The sequence below is a fragment of the Syngnathus floridae genome, chromosome 11 (genome assembly GCF_059516105.1).
Source record: "Syngnathus floridae isolate MCC-2025c chromosome 11, RoL_Sflo_1.0, whole genome shotgun sequence".
Classification (NCBI taxonomy): Eukaryota; Metazoa; Chordata; class Actinopteri; order Syngnathiformes; family Syngnathidae; genus Syngnathus; species Syngnathus floridae.
Window position 1 is genome coordinate 15,798,725 of NC_142423.1, and position 26,312 is coordinate 15,825,036.

At 44.5% G+C, this 26,312-nt stretch overlaps 4 protein-coding genes across 14 annotated transcripts; 2 read left to right on the forward strand and 2 right to left on the reverse strand.

Moving 5' to 3' along the window:
• The first annotated feature begins 49 nt into the window (after positions 1-49).
• Positions 50-6,690, forward strand: ldlrad2 (low density lipoprotein receptor class A domain containing 2). 3 transcript variants are annotated; one of them, XM_088390449.1, is made up of 7 exons: positions 50-121; positions 221-488; positions 1,955-2,030; positions 2,133-2,419; positions 2,916-3,065; positions 3,207-3,362; positions 3,424-6,690. In XM_088390449.1, the coding sequence occupies exons 2-7, from the start codon at positions 410-412 to the stop codon at positions 3,717-3,719; spliced, it is 1,044 nt and encodes a 347-aa protein (XP_088246575.1). In that variant the 5' UTR covers positions 50-121; positions 221-409; the 3' UTR covers positions 3,720-6,690. The 3 variants fall into 3 exon arrangements, with proteins under 3 accessions (XP_088246575.1, XP_088246573.1, XP_088246574.1); XM_088390447.1 differs by having other exon boundaries at positions 1,955-2,419; XM_088390448.1 differs by having other exon boundaries at positions 1,955-2,419; positions 3,210-3,362.
• g0s2 (G0/G1 switch 2) lies at positions 6,419-7,163 on the reverse strand. Its single transcript, XM_088390459.1, has one exon. The coding sequence runs from the start codon at positions 7,107-7,109 to the stop codon at positions 6,756-6,758; it is 354 nt and encodes a 117-aa protein (XP_088246585.1). The 5' UTR covers positions 7,110-7,163; the 3' UTR covers positions 6,419-6,755.
• Positions 6,851-23,372, forward strand: lamb3 (laminin subunit beta 3). 8 transcript variants are annotated; one of them, XM_088390410.1, is made up of 24 exons: positions 6,851-7,028; positions 9,489-9,563; positions 9,660-9,708; positions 10,150-10,304; positions 13,007-13,121; positions 13,390-13,463; positions 13,535-13,726; positions 13,967-14,030; positions 14,105-14,274; positions 14,339-14,459; positions 14,521-14,709; positions 14,828-14,983; positions 15,101-15,294; positions 15,849-15,945; positions 16,116-16,485; positions 16,696-16,856; positions 16,957-17,168; positions 17,258-17,464; positions 17,572-17,716; positions 17,945-18,152; positions 18,261-18,402; positions 18,521-18,697; positions 18,844-19,006; positions 19,765-20,465. In XM_088390410.1, the coding sequence occupies exons 3-24, from the start codon at positions 9,684-9,686 to the stop codon at positions 19,902-19,904; spliced, it is 3,477 nt and encodes a 1,158-aa protein (XP_088246536.1). In that variant the 5' UTR covers positions 6,851-7,028; positions 9,489-9,563; positions 9,660-9,683; the 3' UTR covers positions 19,905-20,465. The 8 variants fall into 8 exon arrangements, with proteins under 8 accessions (XP_088246536.1, XP_088246537.1, XP_088246538.1 ...); XM_088390413.1 differs by lacking the exons at positions 6,851-7,028; positions 19,765-20,465 and adding exons at positions 7,700-7,773; positions 22,805-23,372 and having other exon boundaries at positions 9,488-9,563; XM_088390409.1 differs by lacking the exon at positions 6,851-7,028 and adding an exon at positions 7,703-7,773 and having other exon boundaries at positions 9,488-9,563.
• LOC148391459 (calcium/calmodulin-dependent protein kinase type 1D-like) lies at positions 20,509-25,884 on the reverse strand. 2 transcript variants are annotated; one of them, XR_015861401.1, is made up of 13 exons: positions 25,731-25,884; positions 24,345-24,456; positions 23,150-23,275; positions 22,977-23,051; positions 22,769-22,907; positions 22,567-22,690; positions 22,408-22,483; positions 22,178-22,290; positions 21,949-22,027; positions 21,735-21,822; positions 21,272-21,607; positions 21,121-21,203; positions 20,509-21,036 (listed from the first exon to the last, which is right to left on the reverse strand). XR_015861401.1 is itself a non-coding variant. In XM_088390440.1 (13 exons), exons 1-12 carry the CDS (start codon positions 25,840-25,842, stop codon positions 21,137-21,139), a joined length of 1,428 nt encoding a protein of 475 aa, XP_088246566.1. In that variant the 5' UTR covers positions 25,843-25,884; the 3' UTR covers positions 20,509-21,036; positions 21,121-21,136. The 2 variants fall into 2 exon arrangements, 1 of the variants encoding a protein (XP_088246566.1); XM_088390440.1 differs by having other exon boundaries at positions 21,291-21,607.
• Between the last annotated feature and the right edge of the window lie 428 nt (positions 25,885-26,312).

The following is a 26,312-nucleotide window of genomic DNA, read 5'->3' on the forward strand; positions in this document are numbered from 1 at the left end:
AGCAAGCAAGCAAGCAGGCATGCGTGAGAAGTGGCGTGGCGGCCAATCGAGGCTCCCTCCGTATGAGTCAAAGGTTTGGAATTGATCCTGCTGCTTTTGTCTGCAGTCCCACCCAATTGAGGTTAGCAATGTTACACTTCCAACGTACATCATTTGCGCTTTGCAGCTGCTTTCCTTTGACTTTTTTCCTTTTTTTTGTTCAACTCTGCTGCCTTGACAGCTGATTGGTCGTCTGTCGTCGTGGAGATGTCAGGGACCGTAGGTGGGGGCAGGCGAGGTGGGAAGCTCTGCGTTTCCGCGATGGCCCCTACGTTGTCCTCCTCCCAATTGAAGTCCCCAGCGTGGACGACAATGGCGCTGATATGCGCCTCTCTGTGAGTGTGTCCTCATTGACGCTGCCGGCGGGAGGATGGACGTGTCCCGTGGTCGCCTGGTCACGCTGGTACTCTGCTTTTTGAGTCTCCACGGGTCAGCAACAATCGACACAGGTTAGATCTCCACGCTCCAAAGTACGAAGGACACGTGTGTGCGTGCGTGCGTGCGTGCGTGCGTGCGTGCGCAAGCCTTGTGTGTAACGTCCTGCTTTCAGTTTATTGCTTAACAGTCGTAATCCTTAAATGCTTTGACTATACGTCTAACGTGACTTGAAGACCAATGAAGTTAGCTACTGGGCCTCAAATTTGACCCAAAAAATTCAGTTGTGAAGTCAGCGACTTATTTTCCCTCAATTCTGTATTAAAACCGCGTGCGCAAACTCACGTTTATCCAAGTTCTATTTTTATACGTATGTGAAAGCTGGGTCGTATAATGTAGCAATATAAATTTGGGTCTTTCATTTGTCAGACTTAAATACTCATAGTTCATGTCTAGTCTTCTTTTCCTCACTTTTTGGAGTTGCGACTTTTTTTGTAAACAAAAAATGAGACAGGAGAGCTTCCCATATTGTCTGCATGCATTTGCTGTTGTTCTACCAAAAATTCTGTGGAGGCTTTTCAATAGTGCGTGTGAATGAAGTTACCTCATTTCCCTTTAGTGTTTGGCAAACAACCAGCCTGAGCCCCCCCCCCCTCTCCCCTGCATGTGCATGCACAAGTGCGTGTGTGCGCACCAAATGAATCGTGGCTTTCATTTATGACAATGTAGTTTTCAAAAAGCTCTGCCGGGTGGAGGGAATGAGCATTTCCCAGCGACCGACGGCGGGCTTTGAGACATTCCTGGAGGTCATTGCAGGAGGAGCTGATGGTTTCCCATGGAAACAGAGCTAATAAACTCCACGGGCGATTGTTCTCATTATTTGGCAGGGCGGCTGAGATGAGGCCGGCGTCAAAGCCGGCCGGATCTAGCTATCCTGCTCCGGCCCATGAAGTAACGCCGCTCGCTGCTTGTTTGATGGATGCTGCTTTTGCCACATTTTCAAACAATCAATTCAAGTTTACTACAGCTAAATAAGGAATGCAAAAGTATCACATCTTGATGTGAAATAGTCCCATTTTTCCAACCACTAAGCACAGAAATAGTTGTGTTATTTTAACAATGTCTCCCAAATGATGTACATTCACAAAATGTATGATTTGTTCTATGTTTATTTGACAAACGTCACATGTTTCATTCGTGGTGGTCAGCAAATTGAAACAAAATGAGTTTTTTTTTCCCCCCCTCCATTCTTTTGCGCTGATTATGAATTTGCCCTTGTTTTTTTCTCTTGCATGCCAGGTTTGAATAACAACAACAACACCAATAATACAAATAATGTCATTTGTAAAATGATATATGAAGTATTATTCATTCGTGGAGGGTTCGACTTGTCAACAGGCGGACTTGTCACAACGTTTTTTAATCAATCAGTGTGGAAAATATTTTTAGGGACAGATAAAAGCATCTGTGATGTGTGCAGAGCACTGGCTGCTTGCAAGTCTGGTTGTAATGCTAATGGATTGCTCGCTGGTCTCCTCAGTGAATGTGGTGGATTTCTGCGGTCAGACCATCCGGGGCGACGGCATGATCATCAACTCCCATCAAGAATCCAAAAAGTACTACTTTGTCACAATGGGGACCGACTGCCATCTGACCATGCAAGGCAGCTCCCCGAAGGACAAGGTCCAGTTCCACTTTCGCTTTTTCCTTGTTTACAGTTTGTTGCGAGTTGCCCCTCTGAGCCCGGCGCCCCTGCTAGCACTGGACGCAAAAGTGGAGCCCACCTCTGGGGAAAGCTCAGGGGGGGATCCCTGTCACGCGGGCTCCTTCGTTCAGTTTTACGACGGACGGGACAGGAGCTCGCCTCTTCTCGGACCTCCTCTTTGTGGCAAGAGTCCACCGCGGCCGGTGCTCTCCACAGGAAACTACCTGACCCTGCGACTGGTCACCCGTGGTACTCAGCCCAGAGTGGACTTTGTGGGGGACTTCACATCCTTCCGACTTGGTAAACGCGCATTTGCACACTTCCTGAGATGATTTGAATCCTAAAGGTTCCCTAAATCTCCTCACGGTCACCCCCATCAAAGGGCACAAATAGATGGCACAATTTAGGAGGACTCTGTAGTTCATTTGCATCTCAATGGGAATGGGCATTCCTTTGAGGACAACAAAGTGGACTGAGCAAGGAACCACAACGGAAGGCGCCACAGCATGATAGCCCGCTTCAAGTCAAAGCTGACTTTGACTTTGACTTTTCTTTCGCGTGTTTATTGATGAATGTTTTGCCCTTCTTTGATGGAGACTTGACTCACTCACTCACTCACTCACTCACTCACTCACTCACTCACTCACTCACTCACTCACTCACTCACTCACTCACTAGCTCACTCACTCACTCACTCACTCACTCACTCACTCACTCACTCACTCACTCACTCACTCACTCACTCACTCACTCACTCTCTCACTCACTCTCTCACTCTCTCACTCTTCCTCCTCAGGTTTCAACCATTCTTTGTGCAGCAGTGAGCCTTACTTCACTTGCAGGAACGGAAAGTGTATCCCACTCAGTCTGGTGTGCGATGACAAGGGCATTGACAACTGCGGGGATGGGAGTGATCTGGAAGAAAATCTAACCACAGGGTGCAAAGGTCAGTCAGATTGATGTGTACATTCCTTTCCCGACTATCATCGGTGCACAATCTTTGAATGTTGCAGCCTGGGGCGGCTTATCTATGGAGCATTTGTTTTGGTCATACAAATTGGGACATTTTGGTTGTGTCCTTCATCAGCAGGTCAGCTTGTAGCAGCAGAGCAGCCAGCAACAGCAACGCCGCCGCCGCCGCCGCTGTCACCGCCACCTCCATCTTTTGTCAACCCCCCCACAGTGCCAACACACTTCAACTGTGGAATTCCACACAGCACTCCTAGTTATGAGTCTGTTTCCGGTAAGTCAAATCAAACTTTTTCTTTTGTATGTCATTTCTTGAAACAGTCATTGTTTTGCAGACTCTCCTGCCTCTGTGTCCTTGTGGGTACTCTTCATGATTGTGGGTGTGCTGGTGGGATCGGCAGTGCTCTGCTGGTGCTGTTGGTCTCCCGGCTGGTTCCTGTGGCGCATAAGTATTTTCCGCTTTCTGTCACGCTGCAACTCACCGTGCGCCTCTTGCCAACTCTGCGTCAACAGCTGCGCTTCCAGCAAGGCGCAGCGTCTGGCAAAAGTCAGCCCACAGCCACCGCCCAACGGCGTGCTCGTCACCGACGCTGACGAAAGGCTTTCTGCCGCCGCTGCCGCCGGGCTTTAAGCAAAAAGCACCACAAAAAGTCCAGTGTGAAGAATATTGAGCAAGAATTCCTCAACATGGACTTTGACTCACATCAAGCTTCTTTTGAGGAATTGGCTCATCTAAAATAGCTGAAAGCATTTGACTACAGGAAAAACTGTTTTTGTGATTTTGTGACTATGAAAAGCAGGGTGTAGACTTGTCAAGGATTGCAGCATGTTTCACTTGTCATGGGTTCTAGTTTTCTCTCTAAAACCTTGCAGAACATCTTATCAGGTGCTTCGTGTTTGTCATACGCCTAATTGGCCATTTTACGCCGACTTTGGGGTACAGAGTTTGAGAATCGCGTTAACCCGAAAGCGCTTTGTATACAGTCTTGTGTTGTTGTTTTTTTTTTTTTTTGTTTTGTTTTTTAGAAAGGCGTGCTTTTAGGCAGCCAAAGGGGTCTTTTGTTAGGGTCATTTAGGTCAGGCATGTTTCTGGGCAGCTGAAGGGGTCCTTTCTTACATTCATTTGGTCAGGCATGTTTACGGGCAGCTGAAGGGGGTCCTTTGTTACATTCATTTAAGGTAGGGGTCCGTTTACGCCGCTCAAGTCTGTTGACGTTTTATTAAAAGAGAAGCAAATATCATGTAAATTGGTCATTTTGATGCTATGTTAATTGCATGGAAGAAAGAATAAAGCAGCCACTTATTCTATGACCGTGTCCGCCCGCGCTCTTTCACTTGAGGTGTTTACGCCAACTTAGAATAGAATAGAATAGAATAAAGCAGTCATCATGATCAAACAACTCCCTAGCGCTAAGATTTACACCACGCTAGTCATTTAGCTTGGTACGTTCCTTCAGGCTGTACTTGAGCCGGTTGGGGAAGATAACAGGACCAAAAGCCACTTGTGTCCTCAGTCTGTCTTTTTTCCCGAAGTTCTTCTGTCCATCTGGACCGTTGCGTGTGGAGGATATTTACAATTCCCTTTGGTTCACAATTGCTCCAGTAGTGTGTGGGCCCCTAAAACCAGTTGAATTAGGCAAGACGAGATATATGTTGTACGTTTAAACTGTGACCTAATTCTTGATCCTAGATGTATATTGACAAGAGCATGTCATAGACACCTGGGAACTGTCGTCCTGAAAGAAAAGATGTGTGTATCGCCCAGATAGATAGGATTCATGTGCCCTCTTTGTCACCGATTCCAGATGGAGTAGCTCAATAACATTTGCTCCAGCAGCCACGGTGTGTGTGTGTGTGTGTGTTGTGTGACGACATTACACACAACCTACAGCAGTCTTTTAAAGATTTTGAGGAAGACTCAAGGCCATAGGCCTAAAGCGGAAATATAGTGTTTCTAAGCTCCCCACGTTGCCAGGCAGCAACACACCAATGGACTTTTATTTATTTTTTTTTTAATCGGCCCAAGTGTACAAAATATGTGCATCAGCGTATAATATACATGAGTCACACACATAAAGTTGTGCCTGTGTGTCACTCTAGATAAGGTCAACACTCCATTTGAATGTTTTTGTCATTAACTTGATATACGCGTTCTTTACTCTGAAAAAAAGTTCAAATGGTAACGTAATGCTAAGTAGTGAGAAGGACCTTTGCTAAGCAATTGTGACATGTCTCTGTCTACAGTAAAAGAACAGACAATCCAATGTTGCTATATTAGGGGACTGTGGTTCAAATTTTTGTCTCCATCCCTCCCAACCCTGTGTCCACCCATTTTCTAGCTAGCATATATCCAGGCCGCTGTGGTGAGGCTTTAATTCCCAGCCACTATTAATGTTCTTAATTCTTCTGTTCACGTTTCCTGTTGTGATGCAAATGTTTTCCCGACAGCTGGCTCAGCTGCTAAGAAGAGATACGTATTTGTAATTGGCTAAAAACCATTACGTTATCTCACCTTTACAGCAGTCGCTGTTGTTCTCAGTGAGTCAGACAAAGTAACACACAAAGCTTGTTTGACTCAGGCCTTGGCAAGGAGTCCACAACTTCACATTGGGAATGTTGACTTTGGTATTCACTAACAACCTTTTCAAGTAAATCCTTGTTGAGCAAAAAAAACAACAACAAAAATTATATATCTATATATATATATATATATATATATATATATATATATTTATATGTATATTTCCCTAATCCCATTTTCTCTTTAATTTGGCTCTCTATAGCTGACCCTTTGACCCCTGTTAAAGTGGTACAGCTTGTGGGTTCATGCTTGCCGGACTGTGGGAGCATTAATGACTTTACTGATCTTTTGCGAGACACTTAAAGCTCTGTAACCCAGCTTGAGGAAAGAAATAAAAATGCCCACTTCAGAGTGTGTGTGTGTGTGTGTGTGTGTGTGTGCGCGCGCGTGTGTGGGTGTGCGCGTGCGTGTGCATGTGTGTATATGTGCGCGTGCGTGGGTGCTCATGCGCGTGATGAATGATCAACTTGAGTTTTTTGGGTGTTAACATTTGGAGCCCATTGTAGATTTTATGGTGAAATAGCAATAAGAGTGTCTCTCAAAAGTCATCTGGTAAGTGGGAAGTCAGGCAGGCAGGCAGGCAGGCAGGCAGCCAGGCCGGCCCTGCACTATCCACTAGTGAGTGAATGACTTGTTTTACAACAACCTCTTTTTGAAAACACATTAATCATGCCTGCCGCAGCCAATTTAAGTCTACCGGTAGCAAAGATGAGACTCCTAAGAAAGATGAGATGGCAGTATGTACTCTATTAGACTTTCAAATATAAAATAGACTTTATTGATGTGTACCAAAACATTGCAAGTACCATGTATTTCAAGAGTTGGGCTGCTTTAATTCTGCCACTAGGGGGTGCTATATGACTACAACAATTGTAGTTGACCTTTCAAAACTAAAACAATACTGTACAACAGGGCTGCTCATAATAACCATCACAGTCTTGACATGAAAAGTGCTTGTGCAAGGAATAAAAAGGCGTGACACGTGCCTAAATAAATGAACAGTCACAGTTGAGTGTAAAAAGAGCGCTTGAAACTCATTTGCTCTTTTCATTCATGTTTTCAAGCAATGTTGCACTATATCTAGTGTTAACTTCTTGAAGCATGTAGCCGATTGGACAAACTTCTTTCACCTTGGAGCTTGGTAAAAAAAGTCATGCTCTGGATGGTGTCCTGCTCACGCTCTTCCTTTTTGGCCCGCAGCTGGACTTGGCGTGGCGTCACGGAGGCAACGGTCCTCGGCTCCTCGGCCATCCCGAGGAGCATCGATGCGTCGGCGGGCTCTTCCGAAGAGAACGGCCGAGACGCCATCTCCAGCAGTCCCATGACAGTCCCCACGAGTGCGAACACGGAGCCTATCAGGTAGACCTTGAGCAGATGTCGACTGGGTTTTTGGCGGAGCATCTCCTTGGCGAAGACCACCAACTCTTGCGTGCTTTCCATTTCCACTGGCTCTTCAGCTGATTGGCAAGAATTGGCTGGAGGCAGTGTTTTGATCTGGAAAAATATCCAAATGAAAAGGTCATCAATTCAGGGCTAATGGTAGTTGGGATGAGCATGCGATCCATTGATGAGCCTTTTGACCTTTTGCGAAGATGATCGTGGATCGTTTGAAATGATTTTTTTCAAGTTGCTCGAAATCAAAACAAAGTACAGAATGAAATGAATTGTCGACGTTTACGGTCGTTCAAATGGTGTGTTTAGTCCAGACATTTTGAAGAATTCTGCAATTTAACACCAGCATCAAGCAAAGTTTTTTAGAGCCATATTCAAACAAACTTACCTTAGCTGCTGCTGCTGTTGTTGTGGTTGTTGTTGATTATGAGAGGCTCATCTTAATCCAGAATTGTAGTCTGCATAAGGAAGTTACTTGAAACAGTGATCATTTATATCCAAAATGTCTCCACCCACTTGCCACTTGCCACTTGCTCAATATTCATGAGACAGCGGTGGCGTTGCGCAGCTCCTGGGCCGATGCCCGGAACCCCTGGGCCGATCCCCATTGCTCCTGGGCCGATGCCCGGTGCTTCTGTGACAAAACGTCCTTGCCGCCCCACTAAATGTCACGTCTACCGTCGGGCGAGCACAACCACTCTCGGCAGCAATTGCTAAGTGTTCAAATGCACTCTTTCTTGATGGCCCCAAACAGTGTGTACCTTAGTAACCAGTGACAAGATTTCACAACCATGCTGCTTGACTTTCTGCTCCACCTCATTTCCATTGCTGAAGCAAAACAATTCACTCGAGATGATTCAAGTTTCTAACCTTTGAAAGTATTTTGGAAGGAACACCGGTTGAAAATATCGAACGTGCTTTCGCTCATTTCCTGTCGTCTGACTTGTAGAGACTTGATGGTGCTTTGTGGACTTGATATAAATAACATCCACATCCACACAAAGGGAATTAGAGGATTTGCTTTTCCTCTCTTCATAGACTAGTAAATAACATGAACAGATAAGGAAATAGAGGAAAGGTTGTGGAATTGTACAGCACTCGCAGATAAACACAGACAAACAAACAAACAAACGTGCGTGTCAGAAGATGACTAAGAATAGGTTGTACGGGAAATGTCCACATGCAGTATCTGAATCATAGAGTTAAGAAGAATGTTGTCATCCAGAACGTGACATACTGTTCATCGGCGGCATATTTGAAGACGATTTGAATGCTGCTTGTCTTTGCACCTTGAGTTGTATTGAAATGCGCTATAGACTGGAAGTAGCACCTCTCCCTGGCTGTCAACATTTGCTTTGCTTTGCTTTGCTTTGCTTTGCTTTCATATAGGGCTTAGAATACACGTTACATACAAAGTGAAACGCAGTCCCACTGATATCATTTGGTGATACTGGATGGAATACTGAGTGCTGGCTTGGTTTCACCCTTTGACGCATTAAAAGCTCTCCGTACGTACCATTTGGTCACCTGGGGCTGGCTGGCTGGCTGGCTGGCTGGCTGGCTGGCTGGCGTTAAAAGAGCGAAAACACCAAGCTGTTACAACAGAATGGCAGAAGGCATGACACTACTTGTCTTGGACGTGAAGTCTCTGTGCGTGTGCGCGCACTGGTTGAATCACAAGCCACACCCTGTGCTTGGTATTACTAAGCATGCGGATCATCTGCGGGGAATTATATACGTGTGTTCAATTGCGCCCTGTGGCTACCTTTGCACACAAGCCAGTCAATCTCAAGTCCTTAGGGCAGGGCAATTGTTGTGTCTGCGGTTCATAGGTGTTGTTACAGCAAAACACACAAGAGACTTTTACGCCTTCCTTTTTGTAATAATACAATTGAATCAAATCATATCATACACTTACTATATAAACTCTTATTTAATGCTATTTAGGGATTTCTTTTTGTATTTATGTATTGTATTTATTTTTCATTTCTTTTGTTATTGACTTGTATTCTTCTTCTTGATTTGACTTTGATGTTGGATTGTAGTATATTTGCGGAGCACGTCGCCTCACAGTTCAGAGGTGGTGCGGGGTTCCATTCCAGCTCCCTGTGTCGAATTTGTATCTTTTCCCCGCGCTTGCCTGTTTTTCTATTTTTGTGCCTGGCTGGCAACCAGTTCTGGGTGTCCCAGGACTTACTGCCTCAAGTCAGCTGGGATATCATTTTGACATTATCTTCATTTTGTGTAATTGTCCTACATTGGCACTAATCTTTATGAGGTAGCGTTTCACAGTCGGTTTTGCGTGTGTGTGTGTGTGTGTGTGTGTGTGTGTGCGCATGGTTGCATATGTGTGTGTGTGTGTTGATTCATGGAGAGAAAGGAGTGGTGCTGAAGGGTGTGACTCTGACACACTATCATATTGTCCAGGTGTGTCTGGGCTTTGTATAAGTGCAGCAAGGCAGCGCCACAAGTACTTGGTGGTGGGTGGGCATCGACGACAAGGTTACGCTCATCTTCAAATCTTCATTGAAATGCTTTGGAATCTGGATCTCTTTGCCGTCCGTTAAGCTAATATGTTGACTTCCTCTTCTCTTCCAGACCTGTACGTGAATAGATCATAAAATGGCGCTTCTTTTACTACTGACAGGTAAGAGTTTTTTTTTCTTCCCATTTTTCGCCTTCACTCTTCTCTGGTACCTTCTTTCAAACGTAAATCTGTTGTTTCTGTCCATAATCAAATGGAATCTTTCCAGTGAAAGCGAGCGGTTACTAAAATACCACACATACCACAAACAAAGAATGAAGCTACATGCTTTCCGTCATGATGGCACATGTTTAAAGAGTGTCTTTGGGCTTGCTTTACCATTCGCACTAAGGCATATTATGTAGACCTTTTCAGAAGAACACGCTCAAGTTCAAGAACCAATCTTGTCCAATCATTCGCTTGATTTAAAGTACTCTGATAGACAGACAGACAGCAATCATTTCATACAAAAATCCAAATGTAACTCAAATGAATTCCAATGTTTTTGCTGACAGAGGTCAGATCTCACAAGTACAAGTATAATGTAAGAATTTGCTCCCCCAGCTGTGGCGGCGGTATCCCACGCCCAGACCGACTGCTCTCGAGGAGCTTGTTACCCACGCAGCAGCGACCTACTCCTGGGCCGAGCCGATCAGCTCCATGCCTCATCAACGTGCGGGCTAACTGGCCCCGAAGTCTTCTGCACACCATACCAACAGGTATGAACTGGTCCCATTCTAATGAAAATTGCATTTTTCCCCCCACATGTTGACACGCTAAATCTGCTGTTCATTATGTCAAAGATAAATATGCACTGTGTGCAGCTGCTCATAGATGATATGAATTCAGACAAAACAAATCTGCAAACGGCTGTCACAAATAACTCAGCAACACAGCAACTCATTTTGTCTAGATTTTTGCTGCTAAAAAAAAAAAAAAAAAAATTGTCATCCAGCCTTGGTGACCTCAACTGTGTCCACAAGACATGCTTTTTTTTTAAGAATCATTAATCACATGACAGAAAAGAGCTTATATTGTGAGATGCCTCTGTAGGTAGTGGTGGATCCCACTTTTGCATCATTCTAGCGGGTGATTTCAACACAAGAAAGCAAATGAGGCAGAGGTCATGGTGAACATGGACACGCACGCAGCAAAGGTCTGTGGTAGTTTTGGCTGGACTGCCCGATGCCCCTTTGGTCAGTCTCATTTCATTGCCAGATGGTCATGTTGCAACTGCTCCCTTTAGCCAACATTTTTCATCTCATGCATCACCGACGAGATCGTTTGCAGACTCAGCATTGTCTAGAAACGTTGTACAAGAAGCTGAAGAAATAAGGGAGGCCTAAAATAATTCCCTGAAAAACGTCCAAAGTGTCTGCTAAGCAGTGTGACTTTGAAAGCCACATTTGCAAAGGCTTTATTACGTGCCGATTTAAAATGTTGGCACAGCCATTGAAATTGGCTTTTGGCTGAATTTGCTTGAAGTCCTTCTATCAACACAGAAGAGCAGGTTGACACTTTCAGAAATCTGCTTTCACTTGAATGACCATTTGGGTTTTGGTTAGATCATGTTTAAGCCTCATTCCTTGCATTCTGCACACAACATTTTGAATTTGCCCGAGGGAACGATAAGTGTAACAGGCGTGCCGTCTCCTCCTCTCTCGAGGTGACTACGTAGAACGTATTTTTTTTCTTTACCTCCGTGACTTTGACCCGACAGAGAGCAAAACAAACTCCCATCTCACTTGACACATTCAACTGAGGCGAGCAATAAAGATCAACAATGATTAGGCCTGCTGACTTAATCACTTTAATCATCTGGTAAGTACCATGTACCATGCTGAATGAGTGAAATACAACACCTTTGACACCATTAAAAATGGAACCAGTGCCTTTTTGGTACCAGTACACACACATATTTGCATTTCATAATCAAATGTTCTGCTTTTCATTGTGAACTTTGTACGCAACCTATACTTCAGTTCACATTTATTTCATTGCTTCATGCATATCAGACCACTGGCAAGGAATGAATGCAAATAGTTCATGGAATGTTTGTCGGAGGTGATAAAGAGCGCAACACGTGGTTTAAAAAAAATAGCTTTGATCAGAATCAATCTTTGTCAACTTTAATCGGAAGTAAGATTTATGTCTTACACCATAATCCACCAAAGATTCCCTGATCAATTGTCATCAATTGTTGTAGTGCTTTTTGGTAAAATGACGCAACCCCCCCCCCCCCCCCCCTATATTGGATTTTACCAATATGAACTCACACTGGATTTTACCAGACACAAATCATTTGTAATGCTGCATGTGACCTGAGACACGTACGCATGATGAACTTTGGTGAAACAGTGATGTTGTAACAATGAACAACTGCTTGGGAACTTTTCCCTAGTGGCTCATGGGCCTGTCTGTCTTCCAGCACAGAGCTTCCAGAGTTTCCAAATATGGACTTATCAGGAGCAACTGGGATGTCACCACAAATACTTAGTTATTCATTTGATAGTGAGTGACAAGGCAAATGAATGCAACGCTGTATAAACTAACTTTATTACAGGATGCAAACATGTACTATATGGTGCCAGATATTTTCCATGAATACATAGAAATATACCTGAAAGACTTTCAAATGATATTTCAGAATAATATGGTGCAGGTCAACCTGCCATTCTCAACCCTTGTTCCTTGAGGGCCCGTGTGTCAGGTGCAAAAAAAAAAAAAAAAACCTGACGTGACGGACGACGTCATTGCATTCTCATAACACCGCCTCACCCCACTTTGCAGGTGTTTGTAGTGATCTTATAGGTCCTATTTTGGTCAAATGGCATGCTCGGCGTACACACAGGCAGGCGGAACTTCATTTTTGTGCCAGCGCAAGTCTAGTCTAGCGCGTTTGCGGCTGTGCTGCTCTGCTCTGCGCTCATCCGGGCATGCCGATGCACGAATCCCCCCCCCCACCCGACGCACCTGCTCATTTGGTGACAGAAAGTTGTGTGCGTTTAACCCAGGGGTGGGCAATTCCGGTCCTCAAGGGCCGGTGTCCTGCATGTTTTCTATGTCACCCTGTTGCAACACACCTGATTCAAATGGTCAGATCATTAGCAAGGTCTGCAGAAGCTGGATAACAGTCCGGTTCATTTGAATCAGGTGTGTTGCAGCAGGGAGCCCGATACAACATGCAGGACACCGGCCGGCCCTCGAGGACCGGAATCGCCCACCCCTGGTTTAACCGGTGCATCGCAACATTTGATTCTAGCAAGGAGTGAAGTTATTGTCTGATCTTATCCTCATTCAAGTATTGTGCCATCCTGACCCACCCCACTGATAGATCAATTACTGGCCATGTTTTTGTGTGTCTGGAAAGCTTTTGTGGCACTGACTATGAGTGACTTGTTCTCTTTTTTTCCTTGCTCAGAGGAAGATGAAGTGCTGCCCGTGTGACTCGAGAAATCCAAACGGACCACTGGCCCACACTGTCCCGGAAGTCCTCTCCACTGCTGGACCGGAGAGATGGTGGCAGTCCAAGAAAGGTTGGCAAAGACATTCCAAAAAGCAAATAGTAGCATGCCGGCACAAGATACGTACTAGATGAGACTAGGCACAGTTCACGTGAGGAACCTGTTACCCTAATGTGTTTAAAATGGACCGCCAAAGTTGCTGTATGTAGTGTGTTGTTTTTGAAAAAGTACAATCTACTGAAAATTGACCAGTAATAATGGAAACGTCAATGCATGTCAAGATGTCGGTGTATCGTTTCCATCCTAATAATACGCTCTCATCTGATTGTTTTCCCTTTAGAGGTGTCTCCAGTAACATTTCATTTGGACCTCAACAATCTATTCAAGCTTGACAAGCTGGTCCTTGATTTCAAGGTGTGTGAAAATCAGCAACATTTCTCACCCGAATATTTGATTCTATTTGATTCTATTCTGCTTTTTTGCAGGGCCCTCGTCCGAACGCCCTGGTTGTAGAGAAGTCGATGGATAATGGCAGGACGTGGCGGCCTGCCATCTATTTTGCTGCAGACTGCCAGCGATCTTTTCCAGGGGTCCCTACTGCGACTCCTGTCACTGAGTACCAGGCGTACTGTTATACTCTGCCCCCTACTGGAGGCAACCCATACCAAGATCACAAAGTAAGGACAAAGTCCATTTTCGGTCCTACCAAAAGCAGCATCCCCCACAGTTCCTCCATATTAGTATTTGAATAGCTGCACTTGAGAAAAGAAAAGTTGTACACAGTCGTACGGCACGACCTGTTTTTTCTTACTATAGTCAACTCTTCTTACGTGACAGGGATGTCCCCGGGTATCTATGATGCCATTGTCAATATTGATTGCACAACACACATCTGAAACAAGTCTTGCCTTTTTCAGATTGAGTTCAGTCCATTGCAGCACTATCCCTATATCCCAGATCCCAGCAGCCCAAAGATAAAAGGTTAGCAGTTTTTTTTTTTTTTTTTTTTTTTACTGGCTGGAATGATTTCCGACGGACTTTTGTTTGATCATCAGAGGTGACGGGCCTAACGGATCTGAGGGTCACCATGGCAGAGTTGGGCGACGTGCCACGTCAACCGGGCAGAGCTCTCAGTAGGTTCTTCGCCTTGAAGGAGATGAAAGTGATGGGCAACTGCATGTGTCACGGACACGCCAGTCACTGTTTGCTGGAGGCCGTCAATAAGGTTTGCTTACTCTCACGCCAACTGTGCACCCTTCACGAATAAACTTGTGAATAACCAACCCTAGGTGAGCCCGCAGTGTGACTGCCAGCATAACACTGCCGGCGTCAACTGCGAGCGCTGTGATGATCTCTACAACGATCTACCCTGGAGACCAGCGGAGGAGGGCAACCCTCACACCTGCAGACGTAAGACAAAGTTCTGGGATCACGAGTGGCAATTGTCAAATTGTCTTTACGTCCACCTCAGGCTGCGAGTGCAACAACCACGCCCAGCGCTGTCGCTTTGACCCAGCTTTGTATGAAGCCAGTGGGCGGAGGAGTGGAGGTGTTTGCGAAGCATGTTTGCACCACACCACGGGAGCAAAGTGTGACCAGTGCATCCCTGGCTACCAGCCCAATCCCAACAGCCAGATGGACCGTCCTGATGCCTGTATCCGTAAGTCGAGGGGAAATGCATCATCAGGAACTTCCTTTCAACGACTACGCAGCGTGTTTTGTATTCTACGTCGGTAGCTTTGGATGGATTTTGTAGCGCTTGTCCTTATTGGCGCTAGGTTGCGTCTGCAATGCTGAAGGGACGCTGAACGGGGGACGATGCGATGACAACACAGGCCTGTGTCAGTGCAAAAGCAATGTCGAAGGGCCACGCTGTGATCGGTGCAAAAGGGGTTATTATGGCCTTTCTGCATCCAATCCTCTGGGTTGCTCAAGTGAGTCAAATGCTTTCTTCTGTGTATTTTCATTGCAAAAGTCACTCCCTTAAGTGAGGTTATTTTCATAACAGGAAATTCATTGAATGAATGTTCCACCTCCTTTCTGCTCTCCAGAGTGTTCCTGTTTTGCAGAGGGCTCACTTTCAGATATTTGCGATCCAGTCACCGGCCAGTGTCCCTGTCGGCCACACTTTCACGGTCTCACTTGCGACGCGTGCGCGAGAGGCTACTGGAAATCGCCGCAGTTCCAGAGCTGCGAACTTTGCAGGTGTGACCCCACCAAGTCCTTCAGCGACACTTGTGACCAGGTGTGACCCCAAGTACTACTGTACACTTATACAACAAAACAACACAAACGGGAGGCTGTTACTCTAATGTTGTATTGTGGACAAAAGGTCATGCATGTGCAGAGAAATGAGAAATGGTTTTCAAGGGTTCTAGTTGCTGCAATCTCATTCATTCATAGCAAGAGAGAACGATTTGAAAACATTCATAAAATAGCAAAACGCATTTTTTTTCCCTACATTTGATCGGGAAATGACCCTGATCCAATTGTTCTCAAACACTGCCACTCCAAATTAGTACACTGAGCGAGTACCACCAAATATTCATAGCAAAGTAGGTTTTAAGTGATCATAAAAAAATATTTGATTCCGTCTCTGTAACTTAATATACGATTTGAATATTACCAATAGTTGATAAATAAATAAAAGTAAAATAACAAATCAATAAATGGAGGGAAATTGTACAAAACCTCAAGTACAATGGCTTAAAAAATATATATACATATACCACTGACTTAATCTGTCAATATATCATTTGTTTTGAGTTGTTGTCGTTTTTTTGTTTTATTCCCTTGTAGTTGACAGGTCAGTGCCAATGTAGGCCAGGCTTTGCAGGCCGTACATGTACTGGTTGCCCAGACAACACATTTGGTGATCCTCTCATTGGCTGCAAGCGTAAGTCGTTTTTCAATAAGTCATCGTGTTTTGTTTTTGGCTCAATAATACCAGTAAAAGAGACGTATCAAACTCTAAAGGGATTGTGCATTGTGTGAAAAAGTCATGTTTCTTTCCGATCGCTCATCACCTATCATTGATCTCATCCACTTTTCCTTTGCTTTTGCCAGCTTGTCTGTGTGACGCCCAAGGTACCCAAATTTGTAACAAGCAGACGGGAAGCTGCTTGTGCCGTCCAGGCGTCACGGGGCCTCGATGTGACTCGTGCATGAGAGGACACTGTGACAATTTTCCCAACTGCAAGATGTGTCCTTCTTGCTTCTTCACCATGGATGCGCAGCAAAAAGCCCTCCGTTTAGCAGTGGAAAGCTTCACCTTGAAAGTGCCGCCTCGTCCGGGAGGCGGCACTGACCTGGGAAGTTTAGAGCCCCGTATCCGAGTCCTGGAAGCTCGTCTGAATTTCATTCGGAACTCCGTCGCCCTTCCTCCCAGCTCGGCAAAACAGATTGATGATGCTCTGTCCCAAATCAACAAATTAAGGTGTGGAAGTATTTCTATTAACATTTACAAGATATGGATATGGATCATGGGGATAATGCTAAGACGTGCAATCCATTTTGGATGGAATTGTTTGCGTTGATCCGACTGAGCAATCAGATGCAAGCTCACATGCACAGCATCGAGGGGCATTACGAACACTAAATAACTTGGGTGGATGAACCGTTGGGCTCACTCGCCTTTGCTTCGCAGGGACCAAGTGGACAAGGTAAAGAATGACCTCTCTCCTTTGGACTCAAAGCCTGACCCGAGCAAAGAGCTTGACAAACTTCAAGGCCTTCTAGACAGCCTGAACGGGGACTACAACATCAAGAAAGAAGCCATGAAAAACACAATCACTCCCGGCAATGCAGGTCAATGATGGGAAAAAAATAACCCCAAAACATACGTATACGTACATGTACGTATATGTGCACCGACAGCCTGCTCACGTTGAGTTTTTCTTTCATGCAGGAGATTTCTCTACCATCAAAAACGCTTACGACGATTCGACAGATGCCGCCAAGAAAGTAGATGAAAGCAAAACAACTGTGAAGGAATCCGCTGATGTCAGAGAAGACACTTTAGATTTTCAGGAAAAAGAATATCCAAACAATACCAGAAATCTCAACAAACTCAATCAGAGCATGGCGACCGGCCCGGACCTCACTCCTGTCGCTAAAAAGGTACTAACTAGGCCAGCCGGCAACATTTTTATCACTGTAGCTTCTTTCAAGTCACTGATGTATAACAATTGTGACGATTGTTTGATCAGGTATGTGGCAGTGTTCGGTCTGAGCCCTGTACCCCGCTCGTGTGTGAGGGTGAAGACTTGTGTCCACCGGAAGGAGCTTTGCCCTGTGAAAAAGGCTCCACGTGCGTCGGCGCCCTGCCTTTGGGCAAGAGGGCCGATGCCGATGTGAAGGATGTGAACGATCGGCTGGAAAATCTCAGCAACAAGATCACAGAAGCTGCAGAGAAGGTACAGGAGGGATGGAGGGACGGACAGACGGATGGATAGTACGTATATCAACAGTGTAGTATCCAGACACACTTGTCAAGCCATTTTGTATTCTTTTTTTTTCACAGCTCCAAGACACCCAAGATAACACCAATGACATGAGACAGTCAACAGACAATCTGTCCAATAAGATAAGGCAGGCCAGAAACGACCTGGAAGATGACTTAAAAGAGGCAAAGGATGTGGTGAAAGATCTTAAAGATTTCCTGTCAGGTATATTGATTTGGAGTGTTTGCATTTCGGGATGATGGATTCAATATCCTATGAGTCACGTTAGCTTGCTTTATTCAGAACAAGTGCTGTTCTTTTTCTGTATGGATGCATTTAAAAAGCAGCATGTGTATTGGATTGGACTGGACTGGACTGGATTGGATTGGATTATGCTTTGTACTTAGCTGGATGTTTTGTTCCGCTTCCAACTCGTCTTGTCTCTTGCTTCAGACCCATCCTCCAACCTGACCCACATTCAGGACGTGAGTGACTGGATCCTGAAAACCAAACTGCCTTTGAGCCTGGCTTCTCTCAAGAAAAAGCTGGATGAACTGAAAAATCTTGCCGCCAACCTACCAGACAGTACGTCCATATTAGACAAGTCCGAGCCACAGTTGGATGAAGCCAGAAAACTCTTGCAGGAAGCCCAAGATACCAGGTGATCGATAGAGAGATTTGGTTCTTCCGTTCAATTGATGAGAGAGAGAATGAAATGTACTCGCCTCTGGAGAAATGCAAGGTTTTTCTGAAAGTGCCATCTTGACAGGGACACGGCCCAAGGGGTGAAAGATGACGTGGATGAGCTGCTGGCAGGCTTTGACTCTGTGGAGGACTCCCTCGCCGACATGGAGGACAGATTGCAGAACAGTATGGATTCCATCGACAACTTGAATAGAACCCTTACCAAGGTGGGACCCGGGAAAGATCTTCCGTATCATTTTCAGTATTGATGGAGAAACTATGCTCGCTAGCTAGCCACACTTGGAAAAGACATTTGCAGAAATGCTTCCCATTGATTTGGTCCAGGCCAAAAACCAACTGAAACCAGCAGAGAAGACGTTGGATGATGTGTCAGCGGTGATTCAGCCAATCCAGCCTCAACTGGATGAACTTAAAAAGCTGCTGCAGAACGCTTCCGAAATTGCCGAAGATGCACAGGAAACTGCGGACCAAGCTGGGGATGAGGCAGATGCTGCGGATAAGGTTAGCCTTATCGCAAGTCACGGGATGGATGGATGGATGGATGGATGGATGGATGGATGGATGGATGGATGGATGGATGGATGGATGGATGGATGGATGGAACTACAATTTGATTCATGACTGTTTTGTTTTGCTTTGTTTTCAAGGAGCTGTTGTCAGTGCAGAAAGAGTTTGATCGCCTTAAAGATAAGGTCGCCGCCGGAGGGCTTCCTGGAGAAAAAGGCCCGGGGGCCGAACAGCTTTCAAAGCTAAGGGAAGATGCTGGCAATCTGGCCAATACCACTGGCACCATGTTGGATGCTCTCGAAGGTAACCCTTGGCATTTATTTGCAGCGTCTTATGTATTTTCTGATGAGGTTGGTTGAGGTTGCGGTCTGGTTAGCTGCCAATATTTGACTTGTTACGCAAAGACGAAGAGTGGATGATTTATTCAGGCTACATTTGACTCTGTCCAGATATAGAACGTGTCTATTTTGGAGACAAACGATACGCAATTATTCATCTTATTCCTCATGGGTGAAACAAATGTGTAGTGAACTTCCAGTACTAGACTCCCATTGGTTTCAATGAATTTCGCTTCACGGACGGACGGACGGACGGACGGAGGGAGGGAGCGGCGGATTTGAACCTTTTTCTTTTTGTTTTTCAAAACAATCATTGGCCCTTATTGCACGGAAAAATGTCTTGCACGCCTCGCGAGCTTGTCGCGCTGCTGGCGGTTGGTTGCACTCACTGGCAAAAGAAGTTGAATTAGTCAAAACAATTGAATTTTTTGAACTGGCTTTCCGGATGAGGAAATAGTGTTGTTGTGACTCGCCAGAGTTTGGAATTTAGCTGGACTTTGACGATGCCTTTTTTACACGGTCCTCATTAGCAGGAAGCCAGCTAGAAATGTTTTCTCATGTACGCATTGAAATGAAACAATTCCTTCACTCCCACCCAACATTTCACGCAAAGGCTCGCGGGCTGGCTGTAGGAATGAAGTGGATAAGGCGAGAAAATGAGTCAAATAATGATGATCTGTGAACTCTCTTGAAAGCAAGTACGCCTTTGTTACCGCTCCACAGGAAAAGCTGACTCACTGAAGCAATTGCAGGATGAGATTCTTCAAAAGTCCAAAAAGCTTGAGGGACTTGATGACAAGCTTCAAAATCTGGTGACACAACTTCAAAAGAAAGCCCACGATTTGAGTGTCTGCCAGGGCTGACAAGTAGCTTCTTTCACGCCATGCCGCAGGACAATCTTTTCCACAATTAAAGCAAAACTCCTCCTTGACCCTGAAATAATATCATCTCTGATGGACGTAGCGACTTATCAATGTTAAGAGCCACTTTTGCTTCGCGCTTAGTGAGGTTGTCAATGCATTCATTTGTCATGAGAAAGGTCAACACAAAACGTATCAGTATCACATTTGCCTACAGGGTGTCACAAAGAATTGATGTCGCTAATTCAATAGGCCATTCTTGATCATGAAATGTGGAAAACTCAGTGCGATGTCTTTTGTTTCCACGCAGCATTTTTTGGTGTGAATGTGTCATGTGGTCATCAGCCATTGCCCATTCGTAAAGCTCCACAGTATATCCCTTTTGAATATGTCGGACATTTCTTTTAAAGCCTATTTAACTTAGTTCACCTAGGACATGTGATTACTATACAGACAAATGATGTCACTTTTTTGGGGACACCCTGTACTATTATTTATTGTATGTTTTGTTATCGGTGCAGAACGCATCATATTTAATAAAAGCTTTACTTATGCTTCTTCAAAGACTTGCGTATGTGGTAGATTAACGGGATATGAAGAAGAAACAGACAGACTAATCTGCATTTATTGAGGGGAAAAAAAAAAAAAAAAAATCAAAAATGTGCATTTCACTACATACGGACTTTTTCTACCGAGTTGTGGCACTTAAATTCATTCATTTCACAGATTCATTTATGTCGAGTGGAGCCCCTGGTATTTGACCGGGCCGACCCACAAATATCAAAACGCCGCGCAAATAATTGCCGCCAGTTGAAATGCAATGAGAGAAGATAGCATACGTGCTGATAAAAACATGTGCTTTCCATGAACAACGGCTGGGGGCAAAACCATTAAACGTTGCAAAAGATTTCAGATGCTTGCATATTCCAAACTCCAAAACCTCATTATTTCTAATAGCTTACTGATGATACACTAGAGACTTTCAAAATCGGGCTCTTTGATGTGCAACTTGTGTTTTTGCCATCAATTCAGACAGATCAACTTCAAATGAACATTTCGATGGATGTCATCCAAATGGTCAGTCATGAGAGAAGCTTTTCCGACGTGTTGCACAGTGGACGAGTTGAGTGTCTCTCTGAAAGTGGAGATAATATTTCAGAAGCAGGCAGCAACGTTTTCATTCTTGTCTAGCAAGGAGGAAAAAAAAGCATCGACTTACATGAGAATGGGGTCAATCACATGACAGAACAAACACCAGATTGAAGCGGCACCTCCTTTCTCTCAGCCACGGCGGCTCCCACGCTACGAGGCACAGATAGCAATCATCTTTAGAAGCTAATATCGGAGCTAACGTCCTCATCAGTGGATACCTATCGATGCATTTAGGACCTTTTGAATGTAGTGTCATTGTCAGAGTCCACAGAGTGGACCTCTCTTGGTTCTGCGAGCATGTACTTGGGTTCACTATGATGACCTCTCAGAGGAGGGCAGAGACTCTCGTTAGGCTGGGAAGTCAGATGATGGGAGGCGTGGTGGAGAGGATTTCCATTTGGGTCTAGAACTTCATCACTGCAGGTTCCCAGACATTGGAGGTCAGTCTGAGACGAGGTCTGGACAATGATGTGGGGCAGTGAGAGAGCAGCGGAGCAGTGCTCCCTGTGGAGTTTCTTCATGTGGTAGATGGCGGCGCTGGCGTGGAAGGCTTGCTGTTGACAAAGAATACAGAAACCAAACCAAACATCATCACCTAGCGTTGCAAAAAAACCTAGGATGGTGGAACGTTCGTTTGAGATGGCATGCGGCACACCAGAACGCGCCCGCATTGCTACTGACCTTCCATTTAGATTTGGCAAAGTTCCGTTCCATCTGCTCACAGACCGAACGGTAAATATCCAAGTCTTTAGCTGTTTTTCCAGCAATCCTGTAATCGAGCCATTGATAGTTAACAATACAGTGACAACGCAGGATAGATATCCAAGGATAGATATCCAAGGATAGATGTAGTTTGAGTTGATGTGTAGATAGAGGGGAGAAAAAAAGGACGCACCATGGGTGCCGCAGGGCCTGTTCAGTGGTGAATCGTTTCAGGGGATTTTTCTCCATCATATTCTTAATAAAGTCGATCGCTGTGAAGACATCAAGGAGATAGATATACTGCACTGCCCCACAAGTTTGACAAATTCAACCCAAAACATGTTCACGGAGACTCCATTTTTGAGCAATCGCACTCTTTCTATTGGCACATTCAAGAAAGTAATTTTCAGAACATTTGGTACCTGACTCGGAGATGTCATCCCAAAAGGGAGAGTGAAAGGCGTAGTCAGCTCTCATGATCTTTGAAAAGAGCCGCGTCTCATTGTCCTCAAAAAATGGAGGGTATCCACACAGCCTACAATGCACAAACAACTACGTTCCACAATCTGATGTCCACTCATTAGAAATATCTCAATTATTGTATGAATGACTGCGTAGTTAGTATAAGGTCCCAAAAAAAAAAAAGACTTACAAGATGTACGTAATGACTCCGATGGACCAACAGTCAACAGCTTTGCTGTACGGTTTTTGGGCCAAAACCTCTGGAGCTACCAAAAAAAAAAGATGCTGATAATCATGCAGGTAAGAAGAAAATATTTCTATCTTTTGTATTTTGCTGTGTACGGCTCACCGACATATCCCGGTGTACCGCATGCTGTAGACATCACCCCGTGCTCCAACGTCTTGGAAAGGCCAAAGTCGCTAACCATGATCTTTGCATTTTGGTCGTCGTCGTAGTACAGCAGGTTTTCGGGCTACTCGGCAAAAGAGCGGGGGGGAAAAAGCTTGATGGACGCAGAAGGGAAATGTCTCCCTGTATTATGTGTGTTTACCTTGAGGTCCCTGTGCACAATACTGTTTTGATGCAGGTAGCTGACAGCCTCCAGCACCTGTTTGATCACCAGGCTGGCATCCTTCTCGGTGAAAACGCCTTTATCTACGATCCGATCAAAAAGCTCCCCACCGGACACCCTGCTCGCAAATGGAGAACAGGATCGGTAACCTTTTTGCTTTTGAGGGTATGCCATCATCTCCACTTACAGTTGCATGACCAGGTAATAGTGTGTCCGGCTCTCGTAAAAATCCTCCAGCCCCACCACATTGTCGTGCTTTATCCTGAAACCAGAGCAAATGTGCAGACGTCAGCAACCATGGAGAAACAACAACAACAACACTATGATCACCAAAACAGATTGAAGCTGCCGAAAGTTTACCTCTTTAAAACGTTAATTTCGTTTTCCAGGTTGCTGTGCGTGAGGTGCTTTTTTTTCAGACATTTCAGAGCAAACAATTTCCCCGTTTTCTTCTCTCTCACCATGAAAACTTCGGAAAACGACCCCCTGCGCACAACAGTGGCAGAATAGCTGGCTGGGTGTGACAATATGGACACATCAGCCAATCACAACATTCTTCCATAAACGCACAATATAACAGCGTCAACATATATACTTAAATAAAATATAATCATTTGTATATAATGATCATACTATATATTATTGATTATAATTATAATATACGTATGTCATATATCAATCATATTACACATATACGTATAATAATCAAAGATAAATATTTGATGTATATCAACAAATATAATAATGACAGACATTATCAATGAATGTTTGCTAAAGCAAAGTACGGCCGGCATTCGACATACTATTGAGCGAGACTGCTAATCCTTTAAGCAAGTGTGGCTCGGATGTTCCCACACTGCTCCAGCCTGACGTCAGTGATCAGGACTGACAGACACACATGCATGCAGCCAGCCAGCCAGCCAGCCAGGCAGCCAGCACGCTGCTTATTCACAGCCAGAGTACTTTAAGCAGCTTGCAGTCCACAAGACAGCAATGAGGGAACAGGATTATCATTGAGTGTTGCATTTCTTTGTTATCAGGCCAACAATGTGAGGGGATGGCTATTGCTAAGTGACAATGTTACACTTTGCTTTAACTCATATATTCTTATAGACATCTTTACTCATCCTTCCTTCTATTGTATGTATTTGCAGTTTAGTATGTCAAAATCATGAAAGATTTCATCAAGTCTGCATGGATGCGGAAGCTCCATCATGGATTCCAATGTGTTGCAATACATATGTCAAAATGGGCCAGCCTGGATCTGAGAGTGCATCAAAGTTTCCATTGATAAAGTCTGCTGTGGGGAAGGAAGGTGATGAGAGGATTATCCTTAAACCTGTGCCATTCTGAGCCTGGGGTGTCCTCCTTTGGATATTTGGACTGGCTGTAAATAGCAGCCTTGTATTGCAAAAGATGAAGCTATTTGGCTCAAACGTTGTGGATTGGCGTGTGTGTGTGTGTGTGTGTGTGTGTGTGTGTGTGTGTGTGTGTGCGTGCGCGCGCGCGCGTGTGTGTGTGTGTGTGTGGCCACCGGCTTCAGCACGTTACTTACGATCCCATCTTGCCCTTGAAGTCAAACACATCCTTGATGTTATTGACGGGTTTCTTCCAACTGCACACAATCTCCTTCCGCCCCATCTTGGCTCTGACGTTGCCGTAGACTCCTGACGCGCGCCAAATTTTCAAATGATAACGCACACAGATTATATTCAAAATATTGAAAACTAAAACATCATGGAAGGGATAAATGCGTATGACATTCTGTAAGTGTAAAAGTATTGGTGTGTATTTTATTAGCTTGCTATAGTCTAATTACAAATTATATTGTGTGAAAAATGTGAAAATTGCGCATCTGCAAAGCTTATTGATTTTGGAATGTTTTTTGGTTTTATATTCTATTGAAGAAAAGAATAATCTCTTGAAAAATATCAAACTAGTTGGTACATACTTACTGTATGTATCCAAAGCAAATGCTAAGCTATGTGTGTACCTCACAGTAGCCCCGAACCAGTGCAAAGCATTCGATCTACAGTAGTTCATTTTGGAATTGGATGTTCCCTTTTCAGTTTGGTTACATAAATGCTTGCATGTCCACGGGTGAGGGAGGTTAGTCCCAGCTAAGTAAAGCCCTTTTGTACCTATCAGTTGCACGGCCTTCCAAAACGTAGCGGATTAGATAGCAGCGGTTGCCTAAGCTTCTGACATCTACTGTATGTGCCACCTCACTTAGCTGCTCATCTGTGTGTCTCTTCTGGATTAACGCCTGATTCCATAACGGAACTGGGTCGGTTCATCCCATCGCCGAACCTTGGACGTGCCAAATTATTTCAATGGCACAACTTTCAATGTCACTTTCAAAAATTGCAAAACTAATCATTACAGGAATAATAGAATCTGTCATTTTTTACCCATCTACCAGCTAGCTATTATGCTCACAGTATGATGAATGCATTTTCCATTACGACTAATGGATTTTCCATCCTTCCGTCCGTCCGTCCGTCCGTCCATCCATCCATCCATCCATCCATCCATCCATCCATCCATCCATCCATCCATCCATCCATCCATCCATCCATCCATCCATCCATCCATCCATCCATCCGTCCTTGAAACAACTCATATTTACATTAGGAACGTTTGTATACACAGCTACAGTGTGCTAAACTCACTTTGTATCTGGTTGTTTTCAAAAAGCCATTGTGTAAAAGGTGTCATTTGTGTGCGCGCGCGTCTGGGTGTTCTTAAACTAAATATGGATTCGCCACATTTCAATCCAATTGTGAATAATATGAATGCAAAATTTGTTTTCTGTCTACATTGAAGGTTAGGGGCGCACCATTGATTTGTAGATACCGCTTTACTTGACTCAAATGCATACAATCTAAAGGTTCAAAACATCTCCAACTAGGCTAGTGGTAATAATGCAAAGGTATTTTACCTTGTGGAGCGGTGACAGATGGGATCACTGAGGGAGGTATCTCGGACGGACGGTACCTGACTTTTCCAACAAGTGCGCAGCCTTTTACCATCACGGGGCGGAGCTTCATCATCACGAGAAGAGTCGCGACTCCCACAGCCAAACGACTCGTTAACCACATGCATACGTCAAGTAAAATATATTATCATTTGGATCATGATGAAAGATTATAGATGATAAAAATCCAATTCCGCCGTCTTGTTATGTCATAATTGTGTGATTGATTCAACATTGAGTGCTATGCCATAATTGTGTGATTAATTCAACTTTGGGTGCTATGCCATAATTGTGTGATTGATTCAACTTTGGAACTCCATTTGGATTGTGGTCCGTCAAACTATTTGCAATTAAAAGAAAGAAAGAAAGAAAGAAGGAAAGAAAGAAAGAAAGAAAATGCACAAACATTCTCACCATTAAGTGTTCATCTTCCATTCTCAGAAAGAATTAATGACCTTCATTTCAATTAAAGATGTCAAAGGTTTGACAGGCGATGCTCGGTGGCATATGACAGGTTGCGTTGATCCATCCTAGTATTGTTTCTTT